General features: G+C 41.4%; 1 protein-coding gene across 1 annotated transcript; it reads right to left on the reverse strand.

Moving 5' to 3' along the window:
• Positions 1–532: 532 nt before the first annotated feature.
• On the reverse strand, positions 533–27910 carry arfgef2 (ADP-ribosylation factor guanine nucleotide-exchange factor 2 (brefeldin A-inhibited)). The gene is made up of 39 exons (XM_062391458.1): positions 27561–27910; positions 24961–24991; positions 24417–24540; positions 23806–23952; positions 22705–22884; positions 21705–22017; positions 21388–21540; positions 21172–21299; positions 19590–19723; positions 18368–18602; positions 18169–18268; positions 17398–17537; positions 17188–17296; positions 16918–17107; positions 16651–16762; positions 16360–16565; positions 16123–16207; positions 14748–14919; positions 14414–14565; positions 14175–14303; positions 13865–14023; positions 12739–12886; positions 11871–11967; positions 11690–11730; positions 11429–11598; positions 10671–10822; positions 10337–10509; positions 9714–9874; positions 9440–9570; positions 8504–8633; positions 8208–8343; positions 6259–6397; positions 5945–6002; positions 5654–5762; positions 5378–5508; positions 4690–4861; positions 3844–3982; positions 2915–3032; positions 533–2205 (listed from the first exon to the last, which is right to left on the reverse strand). Exons 1-39 carry the CDS (start codon positions 27760–27762, stop codon positions 2041–2043), a joined length of 5571 nt encoding a protein of 1856 aa, XP_062247442.1. The 5' UTR covers positions 27763–27910; the 3' UTR covers positions 533–2040.

Raw genomic sequence — 27910 nt, forward strand, 5'->3', positions numbered from 1 at the left:
GTGAATCGAGGAAGAGACCATAATGGCACACACGATTAATGACCGACAGCTGATACATTTTCCGCTGTACCTTGCACAACTGAGGGCAAAGGAGAATCAAGTGAAGAGCAGACAAGAACTGCAGAAGATGAAGGTGATGGTGGACTGTTTTCAGTGGGCCGCAGATTGTGGATCATGATCACCACTAGATGTACAATATGCCAACTCACATATACCACTATAACTGAAATTATGACAATTGCCTCTGCTGCCCCTTTCATCTCCTGTCAGACTTTTTCTTTTGAATGATTATGTAAAACTTATTTGTTAGTATTGATTATACAAAGTTGATTGATCAGCAAACATGCAGACTGGCCTTAGTGCCCTTAAGCAACTCTCATTTTGATTTGAGGCAAGAGTTCAAGTAGAACTAATGACTGCTCCTTCCAGCCACAGAAAGCTTTACCAGCCAGCATGCACATCATATCAGTCTGGAAAACATTGATTGTTAATGTTATTACACCATTTTAAAGCTGAATCATTGGTCACTGGAGTGGATCAGAATTCAGGTTTATTGATTACTTCACCAAATGCTTGAAAGATTACATCACAATATTATGTATAGAACTGTATAGCACTTTCTTTTCTCTGTATCTTACACTGAAAACTTTACAGTCGGCATTTTTTCCCATTTACTGTATATATATATATTTATATATTCCCTAGCTTAAGGGAAGAAAATTAGACATCCATAGTTGCGCGGACAGGAATGCTTCTCAAAAAATATTTAAATGCACTTAAAATAATTACATACATCCTTCTTTTAAAAAAAGGCATGGAATAAACGACCAAGGATCCAGGGCGCAGAGATTCCAGTGCCTCTGTAGATGCGAGCTTTGGTTTTGCTCTGTTCCCAATTCTTCTGTTGAATCTGACAAAACACTGATGAGCATTCCAACCAGCCAGAGCAGGTCGGCCCCCTGGGTGGTGTTCATACATGAGCATACTGTCTGCAACAGGCGAGGGTGGCGTAGAGCTGACCGGTGGATTAGTGGGAGGGTTTGCAAACCAGGAGGAGTTGACTCCGTGCTAAATCCTTCAGTGTTAAGGCTTAGTGGGTCAACACATGAAGGAATGTATGATAAGAGTCCTTCTACCATCATTTCATTGTAAACCAGCAATTATCCCGGAAACAGTATCATAAAACAAATGAAAGAAAATGAGCAAAAATAAATAAGTAAAATCTCATTGACAGGCAAGAATGATAAAGATGACAGGACGGTTGTGTCACAGAGAACGTCCCAAGCAAAGCTGCATTCGACCTCTGATAATGATAAGAGATGCAGATGAGAGTTTCAGTCTCTGCTACATGGAAAGAGCCCGCAACCAAATAACACACAAATAACAAGGAACATGAACATTAAAGTGACAAACAATGCTTTGGGTTGTGGTACACAATGGATATTACAACATTTTTGATTCGATCACCAAAATCACAAGAAGGGCGAAACTGATGGTGTCATCATTTTCTAACAGGCACAGGTGGCCAACACAGATTTTCGCAAAGATCAAATAAAAGATTCATCAAATTCATGGTGTACCTCACTTGCTTTCATCATGTAGATATACTTTCTTTTGTTGAGTATTAAATAAAGAAAAATCCGGTACAGGGCTCGCAACAATATCAATAAATTATCTGTGTACACTTCTTTTCTAGTCATTACAGTTTGAGATGAGTCAAGGGATGACGAATGACAACAGTCAGCAGAGAGAGCTGGTCACAGTGCTGTTCATCCCCGAGAGAAAGAAGGGAGGAAGTACAGGGTGAAGACTTTTCTACAAACTAAGTGTGGTAGAAAAGCTGAACACTTTAATGCCGAGTCCTGATCTGAGTGGGAAAAGCTACGGTCTTTTTTATCTTCCTGCGGACATTGTAGTCCCTCTGTAATCTGTCTCCAGCCCAAGAGAGAAGAGGGGAAAAGTCTCTTATATGTCATGTCCACCTCCATCATTTCCATTTCCCCCATCCGCTCCCTACACTCCTTTCTGCATCCACCCAATCTAGGGTACGGGAGAACGAGCAGACGCCCCCTCTGGAGCGGCGATGTGGAAGACGGAGCCGATGCGCAGGAAGAAACGCCTGAGGACGGCCCGCAGTTCAGGGATCAGGTCAAACTGCATCATTTCACACAGCTGGGGGTAGTAGCAGGAAGCATGGGGCTTGAACTGGAAATAAAGGAGAAAATGAAACATGTAAATCCGCAGCACGTTGAACCTCTGCTAATTATTTTTCAAAAAATGCAACCCCCAAAAGGAGGGGTGGTTCCACTGGGATGTATGGACCCTGCTGGGACCACAGCGTTCGCAGTGCAGAGTTTAAATGTATGTATTATAGCTAAAAGCTTTCTGCTTATAAAGGCAAATTCACTCAACACACTTTCCCAAAACTCACAGCAATCCCTGCACAACAGCATGGTGCAGACCGGTCTACTTTAACAATAGTGTTTTCATTTTTGTTGATGCAGTGTTTTGTGTGGCACGATCTTTTTGTAGCTGGCAGCACTGTGCCAATATTTCCTGCTGCTTTAAGCTACATGCTGGGAAGTTGCCCGACTAAAAGCTACAAAAGTTTTGGCCTAAAATGCCCTGAATATGTAAAAAAAATTCCACTGAGTCATTGGCTGCCATGACTCATCCATGAATCAGAGTGACACACAAGGGTGTCAGCTTGCTTGTGTTTAACATCACAAAATTTGAAACTAAAAGAGGAAAAATAATTGCCTCATACAATTTAAATCCCATTAGTTTTTCCTCAGAGAGCCCTGAGTCTCTTTCATTTCTGATCCTAGTTCAGATCTAATCACAGCTTGACATGTGTAGTTGAAATTTTACTACGAGTGTCTTTATCTGAATGTTTATGTGTGCATGTTCCTGCCTTATCATCGGGCATCCGTAGCGTCCTGGTGAGCAGCAGCATGAGCAGGCTGTTCCAAGCTTCTCTGTGGCTCTCTGAGGTCAGACTGATGAAGTAGGCCAGAGCTTCGCTGCACACCCTGACGGAGACGAAACAAGGCCCATATTATTAACAACATCATAAAGACATATTCCAAACACGGAACAGACAGAGGGATTCTGTCGCTATCACCACCGCCTCTGTAAAAGTATTAGTATTGTAGAGAAGCAGATCAAGGACGCCTTAATGATTAACACCACCCAAAGGCATTCCAGATGTAATAAATGAGTCAACGAGTGCAGCTGCTCAGCGACAAACACAACACAGTGATTTGTGCCACGCTCTCACATGTCAGTAAATTCTACGAAGTACATACACGTACAGTTGATAAATATATAATGAAGTATGAGCCGTGCGTCAAAACACAGCTAACACAACACAGAACAACACCAGTGCTGCTCTTTACACAGGTAAAGTACAATATATAAAATTTTTGAGTATTTGTATCCAAACCTTAAGATATCTTGTTCTTTTGTTGTCTACTGAAAATACATTAGTGAGTCTCATTATAGTGAGAATGGGCAATCCAATATATTACAGCTCACATACACTGTGCTGATGCTGTAAATACTCACTAGTGAACCAAGCATGTATGAATCGGTGCCGTTATGTCTGTTTGAGTAGTTTTATGTAGGACCTACAGCACCCAACTGTTTTAGGAAATTTGTAGCTTTATGAAAAAATTCTACTTATTCTTTTGTGATAAATTTTTGTTGATACTGAAAAGAACTGAAAGATATCGTTGGTTTCGTTATCATGGTGAAAAAAATAAACAATACAGTTTTGTCAGCTTTATCTTGTACTGAAATGTTGGTCGTTTTAACAAAGATGGTGTTGTAGGTTGTTCTCACAGCAGCAGGCGTGTCTGGATGTCAGGCCACGAGTCCTTCAGCTGAGGGTCAGAGTACATCTTGAACAAGATCCTCAGGCTGCATGCAAGACTGCTGGTTTCCTGCTTCAACAAGTTGGGTTTGGATTTCCCTTTAAACCCTGATGGCAAAGAGAAAGGTGATGATTGTTAAAATCAAGAAACCCAGAAGAACTAAAAGGGGGCAGTGCATTGCCTGAGATCCAACACTGTGACTGCATCATCATTGATCTATGTTATACATCATAACTCCTAGCTGTAGCAAACAAGACCTAAACAAAATAATGTCAAATCAGTTTCGAGAGCACTAACCACTGTCATACACTTACTATTGTCAGATTTTTTTATTGAAAACCTCATTTCATGTTTGTCTAACTGATTGCATTAATTGATGAAAAAGCAGCCACCAGCACTTATATAGAAAATGTGGATGTTTCGTCATTGAAATGCATCGATGCATCCTGGCATTTCTCTTCTGCTAACTTTCCAATAAAGACACAAAATTACCCCGAAATTAATGAACCCCCCTAAACAACAGTAGAGGAAGAGCCAAATTAAACAAGACAGTTTTACAATAAGAGTGATGTCCTTTCCTTTGTTTTAATGACATCAAAAAACCTCTGACCTATCAGTCACCCAGTAGTTCAAAGAATTCAGTCCAGATTTTACATTTCCATGCAACAGTAAATCATTTTAGAAATAGGATTAAAGACCTTCAAGGTGTTGACCGTAGAAAATGTGTATATACGTGAAGGTGTTTAGACAAAACACAGTCACATAACCTCATACAGAAGAAGTTCAAAATAGATGTTTATATGATTCTATTTACCTGCCCTCCAGAGTGCCGTCCTCTGTTCGTTGTTGGAGTTGAAGTCCTTGGCAAAGGAGTGTGACTCCAGCAGACAGTCTAGTAGCTTGAAGAGGTGTGCAGAGGTCATGTGTCTGTACATACCCTGATCCGGACCAAGCTCTCCACCGTCCGATTCTTCCAGAGCATCTCTCTGAAGAGAGGGAAGTGTTGGGACAACTTAGGCTATAGGAATAACTGAGACTTTTATAAGTTTCATTAGACCTGATCTGATATTTAATCAGAAGTTGATTGTCTCCTCATTTAGCCCTTTTCCACTGGATGTGTGTGTATTTATCCCTCTAAGACTGGCATTTATGTGCTTTTCCCTTTAGAGCCAGATAAGATGTGTGTCTTATCCTCCATGTAAGAATTTTCTTACATGTGATGGATGAAATAGATCATGATTGGCTTCAATACATACTAATGTCGGTTGTCTGTTAGTGCCCTTGGCGAGTTTGCCGGCTATTTACAAATGTTTAAGCTATACAATTTTTTTATTTCATGTCTCTCATGTGTCAGAGGCTGAGAAAAAAAGTTTTCTGTAAACCCAAAGGTTTTAGGTGATGTTTTCAAACAATACTTAAGTTTTGGAGTGGATTTTTATCTGACATTTAAGGTCTTAATTCAGATTAGAGAGCAGCATTTCACAGAAGCTGTCGTTACCAACCTGTGCAGCAGCCATGTTCTCAGCATCTTCCTTCTTGCTGGTTGCTGGGTAGAAGACTATGTTGTCTATGGTCTGGATTAGTTCGAGCTGTACCACACATTTGATCAGCAGCCCAGCAAAAAGTTTCTGGTCTGCAACTCATGTAGCACAAAAACAGCTACATCAACAAATATGATTTGAGTTTAAAACTCATATTTTCTGATTTACAGGTTCGTTTTGATTATGGGTTGGACAATGACATAAATTAGTGTGTGCTTGTGCATTCCATGTACTCACGAGCATTGGACTTTCCCTTCCAGGTGTCATCGCTGGACATCTGACTGTGTCCTCTCTCTGACAGAGCTCTGTCGTAGCTGCTCTGGGACTGACTGTCGAAATCAGCATCCTGCAGATTTAGAGTAGCAAAACCATTCAGTGCCATCCTTCAGATACATCATGGAAATAAAACATTCCTTTCATTAGCAAACAGTTGCTTATCATGTTCCAGACCAAGTAGGCAGCATCAGCAAAGCAGATGTTAAATGGAATCATTGTTTAGTCTCTGAGTGAATTTATTTGTTTTCTTACAAAGTGCTTCCCATCAGCAGTTTCCTCATCCTGTCCAGCCGGTCTCCAAGTCAACAAACTGATGTGAAAAGCAAACGCAATGATTTGAGAATCAGGTGTTGTAACTTACATCCTGTCGCAGCATTATACAACAGCAATGTAAATACAACGGCCATAAGTCCTAAACTCTGCAGTGCTTGTTATCATTGTAACAGTTAAATTGACCTTCAATAACTCAAACACAGGACTACATTTAATTCTCACATCAACATTGTTCAACAGCTGTAATAGAAACTGATCCGACCTGAAGTCAACAACAGGGGTTGGGGACTTACGCGTGAGGGCTGGTGTTTTGGAAGATCTCCAACATACAGGAACAGGTGATTTTCCAGACCTCTGGGCTGAACTTCTCCCCGTTCAGAATCACCAGGTTCTCCAGACAGTTAGTTCCTGATCGAGCCAGTTGCTCGTTGTCTGTAAAAGAAAGAGAATGACTTCACAGCTGCTTCATATGAGCACTGAACGCTTTGGGTTGAGACAAAGTGAGATAGTTGTGTCTTTAAGTAATGTAAAACTTGTAATCGCACGGCACTGTTGGAAGCTCAGGCTGATTAACAGCAGGGACGGTATCCTGTGGATAGGAGATTCTAAACGTTTTTTAACCATCACGTTAATTCAGAGAAGAATATTTTTATTGTGGAAACAGAAAATTATCTTTGAACGATTATTTTTCTCAATTGAATACAACAAAATTTCAAGCACACTGCTCATTACAAACCTAAATATGCATCATTAATATATGGCACAGATAAAAGTCGAATTGTGCTTTGTTTAAATTAAAATTGAAATTCTTATCTTGGTAATTAAACGGATTAATCAATTACACTGTCCTGCCTGGTGGCCTAGGGCCTCGGTTCCCAAACTGGAGTACATGTACCCCCAGGGGTACGCAAAGTGGTTCAGGGGGTACATGGGGAGAACATTTTATTTGCGTTTTCAAAGTGAAAAAGCCCATTACATTTTCAAACTGAGCTATAAATAATCATGCATTATTAAATAGTCTAAATAGCCAAGTCGCATTGCCAAAAATACTCATGTATACCCATATTCTGTAAAATAATTACACTGCCAATAAAAGTTACAGGTAGGTTAGTGACCGTTAGTAAAAACGAGAAATGGGCATAATTAATCGATAATCGATTAATTGATCCTTAAGAATTTCCTAGATGACATTTTGTCATAAAAGTAATTCTGTTGCGCTCACTGCCAACACTGCAAGGCTATACGTCTCCATGAGTGCCTGAGGAGTCCACTGCTCTCTTCCAGTAGGAGGTCTAGCTCCAAAGCTAGCCCCTTCGGACCCAGACAGAGCCGGCTCTGGGTGAGGGGTGACAACCACCGGACTGAGAGGTCGAGAACCGTAAAATCCAGCTAGCTCACAGCGGCTAGCTGCACTCTCATCGGGGCTTAAGAGAACAGCAGCGCATATTTTCACGTGTAACCAGTGAGCGGTTCCTGTTTAACTGCCACTTGTTAACTTGTTCACCTTGTAATAAAGATCTATATTTTCACTGCATTTTAACAGAGCCTGTAAATAGTGCATTTTAATATAAAATATTAACGATTAATCAAAAATCTATCGTTAATTCTCCCGACAATCGATTAGGAACTGACAATCATGATTAATGCACCTTTAGTCGGTAATGACGAGACTGCAAACTGACGTAATATTATATGAATATTACAAGACAAATGTCATAATTTAAGGAGAGACAAGGGGTAATATTACAAGAACAAAAAAAAGTTTGAAAGAATAGTAAAATATTTAGACCACATGTCATATTAGAGGTGGAATATCATAAGATCAGTATGCACCCCATGTTAAAATGAGGGCTGTGGAGTATGTTAATAATAATAAATAACTTATACTGTAGGAGATGTTACACAAATTATGAAATGCTTAATATTTTGGTATGAGCACCATATTATCATGACTTGTCTGGTCTATATAGAAAGTCTCTTTCACAATCTCCGAGTCTAGTGAAAATATGAATCATGCTGAGGAAATTTGAAGGGAAGCAGAATGCTGAGGAAAGGGGAAGCGTATGTTTCTACCCCTCTGCACTCCACTCAGTCATGGCTGCATATACACAATAGCTAATCAGGACAGTAGCAAAGTATCTGGTGTATAAAATCTGATAACATAGTTATGTGTTCCTTTTCTGCCATAGGAACACGAAAAGAATGTGTTTCTGCTCTACGCTGCATGCATTTAAACACCCACCTTGTCTGACACACCACTGTAGCTGTGTGAAAATGTCAACCAGCAGGATTTCACTGAGAGGCTCATAGAACTGAGTGAACACGTCACAGATGGCGTACAGCGCATGGTTGCATGTTGTTGTCATCCACTCGGTTTTCTACAAGCAAACAATAAACAAACATGATCAGGTGTTTTATAAAAGTGCATACAACTGTTGACAGTAACTGAAGACTCCTGCCTCTCCAAATCCCAGAGGAGGATATCCTTCAAATAGTTCAGCTGCTTGTTTAAAACATGAACAACCAGTGAGCTCTGACCTCTGTTTGCTGCTCAGGGAGCTTCATGTTGTCAAAGATGCGGAAGACGATTCTGAAGAGGTCATGCCACCAGTGGTTCTCGAAGGTGTGGCCGTAACTCTTCATGATCTCAAACATGACTGTGAGACCTCTGTCAGAAGCAAAGAAACAGTTAAAGCCTCATCAGACTGATGAGCGGCAAGGGGAAACATGACTAGCACTACAATGATATATCCTTTGTGATATCATGCTGCATTCTACATGCATGTAGATTTTCAGTCAAAATGTACTATTTGTATTAAGGAAACAACTGTTACAGTTTATTTTTTAAATGTGCATGCTATTTGAGTGGAGAACATTGTATCTATGCGTCAGTTTTTTCATCTTTCATACATTATATTTATCATATTTCTGTATTTTGTGTGTGTGCATTACGGAGCTGCATAAAATGTTGATGATTTGCAGTAACAAATCAGAGCCTCAATTCCAACCTATTCTGACTAACAACTGATACTGGGTAAGAATGAGTTACTTGTTAGTTGCTTAATTGTTAACTAAAGATAAATATCATGGATTATCTGTAATTTATTTAAAAAAACAATTGATTGTGAAAATGTCAACATGGCCTGAGGTTGAAGATAAAGATCTCAAAGGTCTTTTTCCCCTTTGTGTAGTAAGTTCCAAACCACAAGATACTCATTTAAAAAAATAAATAAATACAGTAAAGCAGCAAATCCTCACATTTAAAGACCAACTGGAACCACTCAGTATTATCTTGTATAATTAAGCCAATGAAACGACTATTAAAATAGCAATTATGCTAATAATCTAGTAATCGTCATCACTTCCATAGATGTTTAATTGTATTAATATTTAATGTATATCATGTCCAGATCACACCAATTTTGTTAAGAACAACAGTGTGAGCTACACTCCACCGATGAACTGTTTATGTACCTGGTCCGAACATCCAGCTTGCAGCGGTTGATGATACAAGAAAGCTCGAACAGAATGGGAAACCAGCCACGAACCCACACCCGATCCCCCGGGGCAACATTCATGTCATCACTCGTGTATTCCCTCAGAGCCTGGCCAGAGACAGAGTGTGACACAAGATCATCAAGTGAAATATTACATCATAAGTCCTGAAGAAACCACATAGTGAGTGAGATTATTTTGTCACAGTTGCCATTTTATTGAACTGGCATTGTCACAAGTCAGCTGCCTCTACCTGTGGTCTTTCTGAGACGTATTTAGCACAGTGCCGGATGAGTCTGATGGCCTCCATGCTGGTGTCAGGAAAAGCTGCGTTGCACACAAACTCGGACAAGCACTTCACTGCATCTTGGAACGAATCTATAGCAGCTGCAAAGTGCTCCTGGAAAGTGTTTGCTGAGGGAGGAGGGATGTAGAGAAGGAAAGTAAGAAATCAAAAACAGACTAGCCTTATAAAAGCTAAAGCAAAACTGACAGTATGTCTCACTGTCAGCTTGACACATCACAACCTCTGTAAGTTGGCTTTTAGGCGTCTCAGCCAAAATGGACAATGTACATCTAAATTCAACATATCACATTTTTCACACATTCCAATCACAAGAGGTTTAGTAATGGTATCAGTTTTGGTTTCAATAGGCCATGTAATCTGTATTTTAGTTTAATAGGTGTAACATTTTATTTCAACAGTAGCAGCAGAAGGTATCTGATGTGTTTATGTTACCAGAGCAACAAACGGAGGAAGTGATGTCAACGTGTGGGACGTTGCTGTGTGTGTGTTAGTGAAGGGAAGTTTTCTGAACCGACATTTCCTGAACAGGAAGTAGTGTTCACTGTGGATCTGAACGCAGCTGTACTCACTGACAATGTGCCCAGTGGTCTGGAAGGCGAGCTCCACTATAGTCTCGTCATGGTCGGCGGCTGCCTGGTGAAACACTGAGAAGATGTTCTTCCAGCCTGAACGGATGTTGGCTGCTTGGGAGTTGACCATCTGAGCCACACACCTAATCACCATGTCTCTGATAGTGGGGGACCTATCACATGGTGCAGAACATCAAATTAATATCTTCAAATTTGATTAACAAACATCTACTTTCTTCCACACTTCTAGTGTAAATAACACACGTATGTATTAAGGTAGAAAACATTTTCATCGGAGCCACCAATGATATAAATAAAAATGTCTATTATCTACCTGTTCTTCTTCATGATGTGCTCAAACGGCCTGAGGAAGTCTTTCTGGAAGCGGAAATTGGCCAGCTCTCCTTTCTCCAAGAACTTCATCGAGAGCTGCCTCAGTGAGTCCACGGCAAAAATGGCTACATCCTCATTGGGGTTGCAACCCACCTGCAAGAGACACATACATCAGCCATGGATTAAATGGGCTTATCGTGTTTTTGTTACGTTCCGAGTTTACGATCATGTTTAAACTGCGATACTTAAATTTTCAGGCTATCTACGGGCACAACAAGTTGTAAATACAACACTTAGAGCTGATATGGCTGGTGATTTAAAGCTCAGCCGCTGAGGGGAGTTATCAGGCTCTTTAGCAATTAACCACTCTGCTGTGTTCACTGGCCATTATCAGACTCTTTGTGCTGATTGGTGCTGAAGTAGCAGACAGTGAAAAAAACACTAATGAGGCAAAACACAGACCAACATAAATATACAACTTCAAGACCAAAACATGTCCTACCTAAGTACATTTTAAAATAAATGTTTCCCACCTGGATACTGCATACACGCTGAGTAGACATAATTACAGAGCTCTCAGACCACTGTTATAAATCTGATTCCTCAGGGGGGCACTGCAGGACAGCATTAAGTGCACAGAGCGGCAGGGAGCACCAACAAAAGATAACCTCATCACCCTGCTACTCTCTGCTACACCACTCAATAAAAGCAGCTCCTACTCGTGCCTGATTAACAATTCTCCAAACTTTGTTCACTGACCTTGTTAAAGTGGTCTCCTATGACCTGCCAAATTCTAGACCACTGCAGCCTGATGCGGTTCATGTTGTAGTAGGAAATCTCCACAATCTTCTGCAAGCTGAACATTCTTGGCTGGTGTGTCGAGGCCAGCTCATCCATAGACACGGCACACAACCACCGCACAAAGTCCACTGGAAGCAATCACATGGCAACACTGTGAATAACTTCTCTTACTTTTAAAAGATGGACAGAGATGTGAGAATCGAAGAAAGCCACACTAACCGATTGCATTTCCATCTAGTCTGGTCGAACCAGTGAAGATCCTGCAAACAAAAAAAAACACCTTCAGTATTTTTAGGGAATAGAAAAGCTCATTCATTACAAATCACAAAGTGTATATAGATCATGCACTTATGGTATTGATATTCTGTATGTGGGCTCCCTTGTGAGTATTTTGTCTTACCTGTCCACAGCCACCACCACACTCTGAGAGCTGGTCTCTCCTACCGACTCCTGGATATGAGCCATCTGTCTCTTGTCCTGACTTCCCACCAGGTTTCCTGCAACAGCAAACCCATTGAACACAGGTTAATGTTCAGTCAGGCATCAGACACAGACGAAAGGTTTGTCAGACTTTTAAAAGCACACTGAACAAGGCTTTAGTGCAGAATGATTGTGTTTGCTGTTTTAATTCATTAGACTGGATGCAAAATATTTGGTTTATGCATTTAAGACCCTGTGTGACATTTGAGCTTGTTCCTTTACAACCGGATGATAAGTGCTGAAAGGTTAAATACATTATGGGAAATGTAGTTTGTTATCTCTCTTCGATATTAGTGTTTCAGACAATGGCTGGCAATCTGAATGAGATGAGCGAAGTTGAAGCGGTGTATAGTAGAGTTTCATTGAGGAAAGCAACAATGAAAATAATAATGAAGACTCAGACCCAGGCGATGTTCTGCTGACCTGAGACTTAGTTGGTAAGACATGCTTGAGGAGGAGGAAAAAGGGGGATCAGAGTCTGCCTGGTTTTTCCTTTTTTTTAAAATGTTCACGAACTTTGGGGAAACGATGATGATTTACAATGAAAGCCAAATGTTTACGATATAAAATGTTAGCTTCTTTTAATTTCATGTATCTATCCGCTTCAGAAAACCCTCAGGTTTTAGGTGGATGTTCAAACAATGCTTAAGTTTTAGATTGCGTTGTTATTCAGCACCATACATCTCAAGTTATTTTCAGACAGTGTCGTTGTTTTTGCATAAACAATGAACACTGGAGATATTATGTTACGGGTTAAATTTAGAGTAGAAGTTTTGTGCACGTCTTACCAAGGCCCAATGGCATGAACTCCTCTGTGCCAGACGGTAAGCCCTTAATGCCGCCCTCTTTGTCCCGCACCACCCCTGAGATGTAGCGCGTCTTCACCCCTGTGCCGATCAACTGGGCGAGCTCCAGCTGGCTGATACACCTCAGAATCTATAACACAGATAGAAACCACAAATAACTTTATGTTATTCAGACTGTTGTGATGAATAATAACGTTTTGAATGCAGTTCATATGAGACATGACCTCGTATTTTAGAGGAATCTATAGCAGTTTGAAATATTAGGGAAGATGGAAGAAGAGAACAGTGGGAAGATTAAATAAGTCGAAAACAGCAGAAATGTGAAACATTAAGTGACAATATATCTAGGTTGCAAAAATATATTGATAATGATATTTCATTATAATTTATTTGCAAAAGCCCATAAGAAAAACACTGTAAAACTATTTGTCTTATGGAGCTTAAAAATTAAGGTATTAACACATTTTTTATTTTTCCAGCTCTATCCTATCAACTTTTGTTTTGCAATTTAAAATCAATTTAGAAATACTTATCAAACACTGAATGAATGAACGACCCTGCTATGGCCAGAGCTTGTTCTCCACAGCTTTCATCCATGCAAATTACATGAGGAGCAGTAACTGTGATGTTTCATTATCAAATCATTACTTTTGGAAAATGTATTTGTATTCTTGCTAGGACCTCTTCTTTTAGAGAAAGCCACAACAAAATATATATAAAGCTAAATGACAAGAATACACTTGCATATCTCTGCCTGGACGCCATCTACTGGCAAATCCTAACAAGTTAAGAAATCTTTTGAGCTCTCTTGAATATCACCACAAATATCAGACATTTCCTAACTTAAGAGAGCTGAAAAGAGTTATTCCCTACTCTGGTTTTATTTAATAAAAAAGTGTTATGCAATGTACCACTACTTGAAATATTCTTTCTGACAAGTTCCGAATAAAACACAGATAATCATGGATGTACTTTCTCCATCATGTGAGGTAGGAAGCTTCTTCTCTTTTTGCCATTTTATGAAAAAAATGTATGTGCCACTTAACTATATTCGATCAATCCTTTACAAAGGTTCTTATCCCTGAGATTCAAGAAAACTTGATCTCACCTCATGCCAGGAGTTGCCCAGGTAGTTTCCATCTGTGTGGGCCACGGTGATCAGGGTCTTGATGGTGTCAATGTTCTTCTGCTTCATCTCTGTTATGCTGGAGCTGGCTGTCAGCAGGGTGAATCGGGCCAAGGCCTGGACGTACGCATCTCGCTCCAGCTACAGACACACGGGCATGTTACTACATAGTCTGTTGTTATCACTAGGAACATTGAGTCGTATAAAGAATGATGTACAAGATAATTATGATGTGACTCATGGAAAAACAAACAAATGCATCATCTCCTCTACATCACTAATGTCACCAGACCTGCATGTTGAAGATGCAGGCGATCCTGATGGCACATCGGATGCCCTCCAGACACAGTGAGGCCACCTCTGGGTCGTCACAGTCCTGCAGTCCCACGCTAAATGCTGCAAGCAAGGGGGTCCACGCCAGCTACAACACAGAAATTGAAACCTTAATTCTGTTTCTATTTGTTTCCCCCCCCCCCCAACTCCTCCTCTTGATGTACTAAGCTACAGCAAACAGTTGCTCTGACACTATACCTTGAACATAGGCCTGACATGCTCCAGGTGTGTGGCGCTGAAGAAGGGAGCCTGAGCATGGCTGACGGCCTCCATTAGTGCCTTAGCAGTCTTTGCCATCTGCTCCATCTCCACGTTGTACAGCAGACGACGCTGCTTCTCGCTGGCCACACCTGGAGGGAGGACATAGCTTTGTTTCTCAGCATACAGGGAGGTAAGGAGACTAAAGGATGCATCACTGTGCTGGTGCTCTTTATTTAACAGCCAGAGTGACACTGTTCAAAAAGTTAGAGAAAACCATTTGTTTGCGAGTAATCCTACTGGAAGGTGCATGAGCTGACACACAGGTACTCACTCTGCTTGGTGGACTTTGGGGTGAGTGAAAACTCTTTGCTGTCCTTCATGGCAATCTTCTTGCCTGCGATCTCATCATATATAGAAGATAGATATTCTTCCGGCAGGTCTTTACTGTCATTAATACCACGGTTCATCTTGATGTACTGCTCCTTTGTCATTTTGTTCTTTACCTGCAATCATGAACAAAATTGAGAAAGAGAGTTGGAGTGATTGTTAAAGAAGGGAAAGAATTCTGGGCTTTAACAACAGGACTCTGTATGTATGAACATACACACAAAGCATTACTGTCATATTGTGCTGGACAAGATTGGGATGAAAATGTTTCACGGGTAAATTCTTGATGGTTTTTTAAAACTGTTTCAAATTTAAATGATGATTAAAAACATGGTTGATTGCAGTGCTTCGAAAAAATACAGCGTGGGTTTATATGAATCAATGGGCCTATTCAGACCTGGTTTTCACAACCCTCTCAGATGATCTGATCACAAGTGGACAGCTTTAAGTAGTCGATCCCCTGCTATTTATGCAAATAAACTCATACATAATTAGTTTTCAAAGACAAAATGATGTCTTTTTCAGTCTAATTAAGACAGATGGGTCTGCTGTTAGTGTGTGTATTTGTACAGATATCTTTGTTAGGACAATTTTGAGCCTTACAGAGCGTGGAGATTTCGGGGAAGGGAGTACATTTTGATCGGTCTTCACGCTCTGACTCACTCCTGTAGGTTATTTTGAGGGTTAATACTTGATTCAGCTAAACCAATATGTGCTAGTTACTATAAATATTGTGATAGTTGACAAAAATAAGCAATGTATGGAAACATTACAGTAAACTGTCTTTTAATGTGGCTTGGTACACGTCTGACAGGGTCTTTGTTGCACGTTCTCACTGCTCCTCCCTGGCTTCAGTTGTGTGTGTCACAGTGTGAAATATGTTACACCTTCTTTTCCCAGACTTTCAATTTCAAATGCAATTTCCTTTGTACAAGTCAGAACGTTAGAGGCCTATGTGTCCCTGTCATCCGTTTGCATGAAGACACTGTGTTGATACAGTGGGCCTGCCAATGCAGAGTTTGGTTTTTAAATAGACGTCTCAAAACACTGTCAGTGTTAAAAACTTCTTTGTAAGGATTTGGCATCTGACAGCACTAAAAGTTTAAAGAGTTGCTTTCCTTTTCTAAACCTTGGTTTGTTTGAGGTCAGAATACTGTAAAATTCATACTGCATAGACAAAAACAAATTTCCACGATGCATAAAAGAATTGTGTAGTTTTGTTTCGTAATTAACAACCATTAGGACTCCTGTGACACCAGGAACCACATACGATGACATGGCGATGCTGGTGACGAGACACAAAGCTGAACAGTTCTCACCTGAGGACTGTGCAGGTCTGTGGTGAGCATAATGATGGAGTATGCCAGCACGTAGGCAGTGTCTGCACTGGCAAACAGGGTCGGTCTGCAAAAGGAGTCACATATTAGGGCAACAGATAGCAGCTGCACTGGTCTGATGTTTTAATTTTAAAACAACCTAACGCAGGTACAACTTCGGAAATCAAGCCAGAATATTTTAGCGGGAGATCTATTTTTCCAGTAAAGATGAAGCCTTACCCCTGGTAGCATTCCAGGTATCGAGCTGCAAACTTCTCCATCAGCCTGTCGATCTTCTGGGCCTCACCAGGAAGTCTGAAGCCTTCCAGGAACACTCTGAGAGCTGAAACAAAGTCCCGTCCGCAGAAGTCCAGCTGGTCCACGTAGCAGTACATCACTTCTTTATTGAACTTGATATTCTCGCCCAGGAACTCTCCCACCTGGGTCTGTGGATGCAGCGGAAAAGGTGGTTGGAGGATGACTGACCTGACTAAACAGCTTTGTACAATTAAACATAGTGTAATCGCTCACCGTGTCCAGTCTTTCCTCTTGGTGTAAGAACTGGGCGATGTCCTCGGCTTTGGATCCCAGCATGCCCTGGTCCTGCAGGTACTGGACACCTCGCTTTGGCTTCTTGTTGAACCTAGGAAAAGAAGAAAATGAACAAATCTATGCATGTCTTTTCCAAACAAGAACAAAATGGGAAATCTTACACACTCAGGGAGTGTTCTATTGATAAAGGCCAACATCAAATAAACCATTATACAAATGTTAACCAGACTAAGAAAAAGGGCTCACAGTTCGATTCCGTGCTCGATGATGTCCTTCTGCTGTTTGATGACCTCGTACTGTTCTGGATGGTCGGCCTGAGAAACATTGACGCTGGAGGAGACGGTGGAGTCCAGCGAGCTGATGCTATCTCGACGTCCAACCAGCTGCTCCGGGAGCTTCAACTCTCCTCCGTCACTATCAGACGGATGCTCCTGGCCTGCAAATATCAGTGATAATACGTTAAGACCTGAACGTGTGCATTGTTCACATTTCTTTACTGTCCATCACAGTACTTACCAAGGTTAGCTTGAAGGTTTGGATTGATGTACATGTCTTTGCTCCACTCTACCATACATTTGAGGATGGAAACCAGACATTCCAAACCCTTTTTACGTAGACTCAGCTCCTGTTGATATGGGTACAAAATCCAAGTTATAGAACATTGAAATCAAAATGGGATGCTATGATGTGGATGATGCATTATTGTGAGACTCCATCACTGTTTACCTGCAGAGGAGTCATCCCAAGCTCCTGACCACTCCTGCCTTGAGCAATCTTAGACAGGTCGTTGACGAGGCGCTCAAAAATGTTTGCGGCGTTCAAGTCACAGTCGTAGTTTACATAGATGTCGACCACGCACTGGGCATCTGAGGGAAAGGAATGTGTTACCAAACTGGAAATCCTTCAATAACAAAACAGTTTAAATGATACTGACAAAATGTATTTCTTTAGATACAAAGGGAGATGACAGTGTTGGCGTGGCGATCCGTTTTTTTTTTTACATGAATGACTTTGACTGCAGTACCATATCAGGGTTTCTTCGTAAAAGGATTTAAAGACAACTTCTCAAATTCCAACTTTCAAAAACGTCACCATGCAGCTAGAAACCTCAAGGGTTAAATGCATCACTGTCAGGGTGGCACTTGGTGAAACGATGACATGCGAGCTGATGGATGGTAGTACCAACAAAAAGCCTTTCTGAATCCACTGAGGAATCTAATTATTGACAACAACAAAGAGTTATAAACAGACCAACTGTCTCATTATATGTCTCAAGTGGATGGATTAAAACATGAATAACTAGCTTTAAATACAGGACAGCTAAAAATGTGTCCAAATCTCCCAAGGATACTCCTATGAATATCCTGTAATGTCTAAATAAAGATGGCAGTAATTTCAACATTTAAGTAAATTTTTCTGAATTAAAAAAGTTTCTCCATTTTTAGTTCGATTATTCATCTTATAGTTTGAGGAAAACTTGAATGAGTGGATTTATACCTGCACAGATGCGTGTCAGTGTCTGGATAACCATCCACTTGTGCTCAAAGGAGCTGGTCGATGTCTCCAGGATGGTCAGAAAAATCTCCCGAAAAAACACCTGAGCCACGGTGGACAAAAAACAGTAAGTGTGACAACTGAACTATGAACTTCCTCAATCAGTCTAAGATTTGTCAAACCAAACGGTTGCATCCTGTACCTCAATCTGCATCTTCAGGTGGACTTTGAAGTGGGAGAGCAGGGTAAGGAAGATAGCCAGGGACAGCTCGAACACCTCAGGCACTGAGGACACACCATTTTTGGAAAGTGCCACACATAAATACTGTTTGATGGCGTTGACGAACATCTCATGAGTGCGAAACACTGGCCCGGCACCCTGCAGCACAGAGAGCAGCAGCTGTAGGGAGACAATCTTGGACCGCAACTCATGGGACCTGGAGAGGAGAGGAACCGTATGAGTATCAATTATACTACCTTAAGTGCAATATAAAGTGATCTACAAAGACACTTGAGGCACTTATGGCAGCATGCTCAATGGAATTCAGGTGTTTTCGTGTTTTATCTATAAATAGTGTGATACAGTTAACTCTGAATTAGGGAGAACAAACACTACAGGGGTATAATGGTGTTTCATGGTATCTAATGTAGGCCAGGCTGACGTCTCAGAGGTTCCTACTTGGCTCAGTTTACTCTGGCCTATTCAGACTGGCTGGCTCAGTGTCTAATGTTACAGTAACTAGAGATGACAGAACCGCACCAGGATGGAAAAGGGCAAGTTAACCTGTAGAGACTGAGCTGAAGCAGTGTGCGTGTGCTGAAGGCAGCTACATTTCTTTTTGCAAACTGCAGCGTGACAAAAAGAAGGGACAACATAAAAGACCAAAGATGCATCAAAGCAGGAGTGTTCATGATTCAGGACTCAAGTTCTGGGTAACACAGATTGTTTGAGTGTTACAAAAAATATCTTCACGTTATGATGTAAAAAAAACCACTGACTAAACTTGCTTTCAGACATGCACTGAACTGAGCTTCTCCGGAGATTCTCCAGCCATAGCAAAAGCGCTGATGGTGTTTCTAACACGCCACGTACTCAAAAAGAAAAGAAGCAAAAAGAATACAAATATCTCCGGATGAATAAGCAATGAGAACACACGAACAAGGATGTCAAAGACAGCTAATGTTGATAAGGGACTATGCCAGTATCGATGTGCTGTTAACAAAAACATGTGCTCTATACAGCAGAACTAAAACATTACATTATGCCTCTGCACCACCCCTCAGCTGAACGCTGCAGAGATTTCTGTGTTGTTGAAAACACGTCTGAGAGGAAAATCTCTTCCTGCATTGTTCATGTGTGAAATATAAACTCCGGAAAAAAAATTGCGGACACCCTCCGTTGTTCATGACTGAAAACAACTCACTTTGGGTCTGGAGGTCCATCAGCAAGTGGCTTCATGGAGAGTTTGCAGAGCGAGCGGAACACCAGAAAAGCGTCCTTCTGGAGAATGTGAGAGAATCGTGCAGCGTTGTTGGCTCCCTGCAGGGTTTCTGCATCCTGGGACAGAAGAATAAAGTCAATCCCACTTTAGTCCAAACCAAGCTTGAAGTCTTACACTGTATTAATTAATTTGATCTTGTTTTGGTTTCACATTGCAATTTAACAAGTAAAGTATCAAAGTATTTTGTGTGACATACATACGTCCTGTAATCATTGACCATTGACTGTTTTGAAGATGAGCATGTGTCTGACGTTGTTGTGTTCCCAGTTCGCAGGTTTGTAATCTTTCCATTTGTATAGAGAATATTAATGAACCTGCCACTTTATATCATAATATCATTATGGTATGTTTACCAGCACCACCAACATCAGGTGCAGTACTCAACACTGGTGACACTGTTCAACAAATTTAAAATTACATTTCTGGAGAGACCAGAAAGGCTTGTATTTTATGTTCTTCTTCCAAAAGCTGAAACTATCCCAAAAAATTATTTTCCCATTTCAAACGATCGGAACCATGGCTCAATTCAATCTAGAACAAGACCGCCTCTTTCGGTGTGACTTATTTTGCAAGTTTGTAAACAACTCATCTGAGGCACCTTTCACATCTGTTATTTTGGTTCAGACTTAACTAAAAAGTCTGAATGTCCCCTGAATTGTCAGCCTGACCCAGTTTCTGTGTCAGAACCCTTCAATAGTTGAAGGTATGTGGCAAAGCTCCAAATGTTTCCTTCGCACCAGAGGTTGAAGTCTTGGTTACTCCCTTTATCTGTTTAGATCAACAATCTTACCAACAGGGTAAACATGCTCCCCACATGTGTCTCTCATTTTGCCTTACTCATCGCATTTGTTTCAATTGTAACTTCACCAGCATGTACTGGCGTCCTCTGACCCGCAGCAATTTCACAATCAACCTTAAGTATTTTAACAATTCTCAGGGTTTTAAAATATTTTTGTCAACCATCACACAATTAACAATGACCAGTTAACCAAAACAAAAAGGTTATCTTCTTTTTCTCCAAATGCATAGAAACTTAACTTATAGTAAAGTTGCATATGTGATCGGATGTGTTTAGAACAGGCCACTTGTGATGGGTTCACTCAGAACATATGTTAATACCAGGTCTGAACAGGGCATTAAGACAAATATTGAAATTCTGCACTTTTGCACAAGAAGACATTTAGTTAAAAAAAATAAAAAGCAAAATCAGGACTTGAGAGATCTGTGTAAATGTTGCATTAATGCTCCTGCAGAGGCACACAAGATCTGCTTATCAAATTATATTTGGGTTGTTTAATATCTATTCAGTAAAGAAAAATGCTATTCTTCACACAATATTACTTTGCTCTTATAACGCTCTCAACACTTTTAGCTGAGTGACAGAATCTGAAACAATTTTACAATTTATTTCATAATTAAAACCCCAACAGCTGAAGCATCTACAACCACTTTAAGATGAACTTTGAAACACTGGATAATAACTAATTTTTCTAACACTGCTCACCAGCATATCTGTGGATGAGACAGAGGAGCGGTCCTCAATGATGCCATTCATCTGCTGGCCCTCTGCTCTGACTGTGGTGGGGGCCGCCTCTGTCTGCTCCGGGACAGGGTGGGCTGGGTGCTCGTCTCCTGGGGGCAAGGCAGTAGAAGAGATTTACAGCTCACAACCATGAAAGAAGTGTATCGATGTCATAAGTAAAACAGGTTAAGTTCTGACCTGTTCCACTAAGTATCTGTGTTGGCGGCTGCTCTTCCTCCTCTCCTTCAGTCGTTGCTGACTCTGTTGGATCTGAATTGCTCTCTGGTTTGTCCCCCTCCACAGCCGGCTGTGATGCTGTAGGAGGCGTCTCTGCACCGTCATCTTCAAAAACTGAGAATGAAGAGGGATTAGGATGAAAGAAAATACAACCTGAAAGATGCTTCTCCCTGAGTAACACCTTCAGACTTTCTTAACGTGAGAGGAAAAACAGAAAGAAAGATCTACAAGCTTCTCCTGAATTGGAACTTATACTGAAAGCCAGAGTTGACACACACCTCTTGATGGTGTGGCCTGTTCTTCTCCTCCATTCATCATATTGTTGCCGTTATCAGGTTCTCCATTAATTGATGCTGTGTCTGGTGGTTGATCCTGGTCCACGTCAGGGGCTGATGGTGTGGGTGTTGAGCTGGTGGTATAGGTGGTTGTGAGGTCTGGAGTACTGGCAGCTGGAGAAGGTGAGCCTTGGGGCTCTGGGGTCGGCGTCCGGTCCGACCAGGGGGAGCCAGACCTCTGATTACCAGGGACTGGAGATGGGTTCTGCTGCGGTGGTCGCAGCCTCTCCTTCTCCTGCTCCTGAGCCTCCAGAGCCTGCGGAGTCAGGAGGAGTAGAAGAGGAGTTTGATAAAGACAAAATGCAACGCTTTCAGTCTGCCTCATGTAATAGAAGCAGATGTTAATAGAACTTGAAAGAAAATAGATTGTTCATTATAATAAAGTCTCTTCATATTATAAATTCTGACAAGATTATTCCCATCAGTGATGAGCTTATCATCCACTAACGTTCCAATAAAACTGAAGGAACTGAATCACCACCAGTGTTCAGCGGGCCTTATTATAGGGTTACACCAGCTTCATGCCAAGATTATGCGAGTGCAATGAACTAACATGGCTCTATAAGTTGAGCACAAACCTAATAATAACACTTCTGTAGTGTTTACAGTTGTAAGAATATATATATATATATATATATATTTAATTTTCAATATTCTCTGTTTTAGCGGCTGAGGGGGGCGGATCTGAAGCAGAGTTTTGTAATGAAAACATGGTGATGTTGATGTAGCCTAAGAGTAGTCAGCCTGGGGCAATGCACATTTCATCGGCCTTCTTCTTCAGGTTGTTTTGTTGTTCAGAAAGTATCTCACAGATATTTTTCACTTGCATTCCTTTTGCCTTAAATCTCAAGACAACATCCAGAGTGGTAAATATTACATTTCCCATGTTTTGCCAAAAAAGTGCCAACAATTGTATGGATAGGTGATAGGTGTGTAAACTAACGGCCTGGTTCTCCATGCGTGTGAAGATAACATTGAGCATCTGTGTGAGCGTGGCCTTGGCGGTGGTCTGGTTGATGAGGTTGCGGCTGGCCAGGTAGATGTTGTAGCAAGTCCTTACGGTGAGGAGCACCGTGCCCTCGTGGATCTCTATGTGCGGGGAGGTCACTGCAGTCAGCAAGGCCTAGGCAGAGAAAAGGAAGTGAAGCGTTATCACACAGGATGTCTTGTGGAGAAGATGCAGCGGCTTCACCTGCTGAGTCACAACTTCACTTCCCTACTTCTGTAAGCCGCAGATATTTAGTTATCATACCCTTTTGCCATTTTGTTGTTAGACAAACCTTTTCAAATGAAAGAATTCAAAATTAAACAAATACCTTCAAGGCAGTTTCATTTGTTTTATAAAATAATTTGTATTAGTCAGAGTTCATGATGTTGATGGTCTGACGTATAAATCTTTGGTCAACAGTGATAATACTGCATGCTTCTTACAGGCCAGACTTTGACCTTTATAACCAACCTGGGTGTGTTTGACATTTAAATAAACCTCTGAGTAAACTTCAATACGCACCAGCTGTGAACCAAACCTAATGCATACACAAAGACAATTCTTAAATATGCTCAAGCACTTCTGAAAACTGAGATATGAACGTAATTATTGAAGCTTTTCTAGATTAATGAGTCTAAAAAAACTTTACGTGATTTTAGTGTTTAGTCAGGCCACAATCACTTAACTGCTGGGTAGGAAGTAAAGGTGACTTTTAAGCCAGACATTTTTGAATGATTGTGAAATCACATATCCAATTAGTCTTACGTGGTTGATGTGATAAAGATGCAACTAAAGACAGAGCATATTTAAATATTTAACATTATATAACTTTCCTAAATTCATCACATTAGAACAGATATGACAATAAAGATGTAGAAACTCGTCTTTATTGAGAACCATGACTGACTTCTCTTAAATACAGTGGACTCACTCCTGCCTCATTGATCCAAAGATAAACCAAAAAAAAATGAATAAAACAATGCCACTGACAGACAGAGGTTCTGAAGCCTTCCAGATGTACAGAGAGGAACTTGGGGGGGGGGGGGGGGGGGGTACCTTAATGATCTGTAGCTGGACTCCCTCATCAGTCTGCGGGCCTTGGAAACAGTTGCAGATTGTTTCCACCAGGCGGTCAATCAGCCTTTTGCCCGGGCTTCTGTTGTCCGGGGCGTTGCCTGTGATATGGCCGTACGCCATCAGTTTCTACCGTAGAGCGATAGTACACAGGTTAGAGCAGCAGAAGTGTTTGATTGTGGGCTTGTTTTGAGATGCATGTGTGTAAATTTAGGGTTTATATGAACAGCGTCTTCATTTAATTGTGAAAAAGAGAATTTCCACTCTCACTGTATCTCATAATGCAATTCAAAGAGTTCTTAATTGTGTCCTCCCTGTCTGCTTCTGTAAATATTCATAGCTGTTACGCAATTCAGGGGTTGCATCCATCTATGAGAAGCTATAAATAGATTAAAGGATGTAGTGTGTGTGTGTGTGTGTGTGTGTGTGTGTGTGCCTGTTATGTTCTAGGTGCATGTCTGACATTTGAAGGAGGTGTAGAAATTGAAATAGTCATTTTGACATTAAAAGGGGTTGAGTGGAACTGAGTTCAACTGAATGCATGTGCGTAAACATGTGTGTGCGCGTGCATGTATGTGACAGTGAATATTAACCTGCAGACAGTCCAAAGAGGTGCTAACTATCCGGGGGGACTTTGACTGACATGCCAACTCAAAGGGCAGCACATATTTGTCGGCCTCAATGTAGTTTGCTCTGGGTGGGACCACGGAACCATCCCTGCAGGAAAGAGGAGAGATGCAATGACAGCAGCTCTTTCTATTAACACTGGTTGTTCACATACCTAAAGAAAATACTCATGGTATGCTAATGAAGTGCATTATAAAACATATTACTTTTTATAGTGCAGAATTTAGAGCTCTGACTTTTATCTTTAAAACCTTGGAAAAGCATAATGGCACATAATTAAGAAAACAGCTTGCCTATAGAAGCAGACACATGACCTGAAGCCTGCTTGAAATGCTGGTGATATACTACTAAGTAGCAGTTATAAAAGAAGCAAATTGCCGAAGTCACAAATCACAGTGATCACCCTTTGTTTACGACAGACTGCTTCAGGGTAGACCCGAACTCTGAAGAAACCTTGAACCCACTGCTGATTCATTCAGTGGGTAAAGGTATGTGCATAAGAATACTTACTTTTGTTTATCAAGCTCTGCCTTGATTTCATCTGTAAAGGGAGACACAGGAGATGAAATGTTATTGAAGTCTTTACTTTGACCCTCGCAGCTCACAGCAATGTGATGTGATTGGACTGAAATCTTCAGGAAAAAAAAAATTCTGGTCAATTTAATGTATTACATAGGATTTAACAACATTTTGACTACACCTTGATCTCACACTTTCCGATCCCCATCTTTATGCTTTCTAAAGAGCGCTCCTGAACCAATTTCCTATTCTTCATAATTTTCATCCCTCTCCAATCAATCGAAAGGTGAATGCGTACTTCCTACCTACTGGGTGTCACATTATTGGCTACATAGTGAGTTATGGTCTGCATTCAGGCAGATGTGACCGTCCATATCGATTAGATTCAAACACAACGTGGCAGAAAACGCTACTAGACTCATCTTTCATAACCTCCTTACACAGGCACAGAGAATATTCACAGAAATATCAGTCACTGTTAAAGTGAGCATACATTTTATTGCCCTGATATTTCTAATCTAAACCTGCCAGTTTGGTACTAGCCATTTGCTTGTCCTGGGTTAGAGAGGGATAGTTCACCGAAAAATCAGTAGAAGTGAGTTGATGAGTGAATTTTCCTTTTTCTGTGAACCATCCCTTTAATGCTCCAGAGCTACTTGAGAATTATTCCTTATCATTAGTGAGTCCTCCTCAAACAGGTCTACACTCTACCGGCACTTTTTATTGTTTGAGCTGCAGGTTGTGTGCAAAGCTTTCTATAAACACAGTATGGTACAGAGCGAAGTTGTTCGTCCTACCTGGTTTATCGTCAGTCAGTGTTTTTCATACAATGAAAATGAATTTGCTTTATTACTGTTTATTACTACCATTAAATATGTGGCTTATATAGTTTGAATGATTTACTTAATTAACCCTGACAAGTCCACAACTTTTCGAAGTAAAAGCTCTATAATTCTGCTCAAAATAAAGCATTATAGCAATAAGGCTTTTGCTGTGCTCTTACTTTGAGGACAACTTTCTGAAGAGGATGTTATTTTATGAATTTACTGCCGCCACCTGTGAATGTGTCAGTCTGACATGGTGAAATAAAAATGATCCGATTATCAAACTCATATGGCAGGACAGATTTTATTGGTTGCAGGTTTCCAGTTGCTGGCTGCTGCTGTAGTTTACATAGGACGTGGAAAAAGTTTCAACTAAGTCCACAGGCTTAAGGCATATTGCCCCACCCCCACTGGCTGCTACAGAGCACCGGTTGCTGGTTGTTTTATTCATATTGAACATATCCATGTCTAAATCACACCACACTCTGCACTGCATTCTTGGGGCAATTTACAATACGCATGGCAAATGTGAGGCAAATTAGATAAACAATTCGGGAGATATGCATTCCACACACAGAGGTTCATGGAATTAGTAGGTAGATGAAAATACAAACCCAGTTGTTTTCTCTACATTGGAAAAAGTCTGATTGGACCAAAGTATATGAGGTTGATAGTACTTGCTCTCTCTATTTTGTCGACTGGCTAAACTATTGTCTTTAAATAAAAGAAAACAGCCATTAAAATATAATCTCACTTTCCACTGCATGCCTGATAGATCACAGAGGCAGCAGATGCAAAAGCCTGCAGTCCACAGCACAACTTGGATATTTGAACTGAGAAACAAAGATTTGGCACTGGGGACAATCTGATGAAGCTTGGTGTAGAATTTACAAAGACACAAGACACACAGCCACAACCACGGTGTTAGGATAACCACAACATGGCCCAAGATGGTGGCACGAGGACTCGAAAAGCAGTGTTGTGTTCAGCTGGCTTCATGAATAATGAGAATGTCCATGACAGACAGGGGCAGCTCACACTCACACTCACCCACACCCACACCCACACACACACACACACACACACACACACACACAAACCTGTTTGCCCACCTCTCACATGTGACATGTATTTCATTGCAGTCGGTCCTGTGGTTCAACAGCCTCACTGTTCTTCGACAAGGAAACACTACCTGTTGTTTGCCATTTCCTCAATTCAACAGCTCATTGTATCAGAACGAGTGTCAGACCACTATCTGAGGAGGGTTATTATCAACATGGTCACATTCACACCATCAGCTAGGTTGATCACAGTGTGTGTGTGTGTGTGTGTGTGTGTATGTAACACTATCAGTGTTGAATGGAGGAGGACACACTCCAGTATCCTGGAGTGAGGTCGCCTGTTTGTCTGGGTGCAGAGCAGGACCAGTCAGTCTGGCCGGGTGACAGTGCTACGTACAATACAGGGATTGGTCTGTTTAGCTAGCTAACCTAGCCAACCCGGAGGAGCTAACGGCGGCTACCAGCTAGCTGGTTGGCCCGGTGACAGCTGTGCAGACTGTTAAGATGTCAGACCCAACATAAAGACATGAGAGTGACAACAAGCACACGCCGAGCTGCTGCTGCCCGTGAACGTCAGCCGATACCTGAGCTGACGACGGGAGGCCACTCGGATGCTAATGCTAACACTAGCTAACTCCGCTGTCTCCCAGATACTAGCGATGAGAGGCACATACAAGCAAAGGCAGCGCACAACACCGACACGTACCGAGCGCCACCTGGCAGGCTTTGCGCAGCTGGCTGTGCTGGCTCCTCTTCACCTCCTTGTCGGAGAGGATCTTCTCCAGCGCCCGGGACAGAAACATGCTCTTGGTTCTGCTGTTTTCTGCCTTCGAATGCGAGTAGTGCTGCGGCTGCTGCTGCGGTTGGGCTGGAGCTGGTGGCCGGGGCTGTGGTAGTTGCTGCTGCATCTCTCGGTTCTGGTCGCGGCTCCTCTCTCAGGCCGTCATGTTCGGCCGGGCCCCGCGGTGACAGGAAAGCTAACGAGCCTCAGACTATCGGTGTCAGTCCTGTGGAGTCGCTGCCTCAGCTCAGCGCCGCCATGCTGCCGACACGTCA

The sequence above is a fragment of the Platichthys flesus genome, chromosome 7 (assembly GCF_949316205.1).
Source record: "Platichthys flesus chromosome 7, fPlaFle2.1, whole genome shotgun sequence".
Taxonomy (NCBI): domain Eukaryota; kingdom Metazoa; phylum Chordata; class Actinopteri; order Pleuronectiformes; family Pleuronectidae; genus Platichthys; species Platichthys flesus.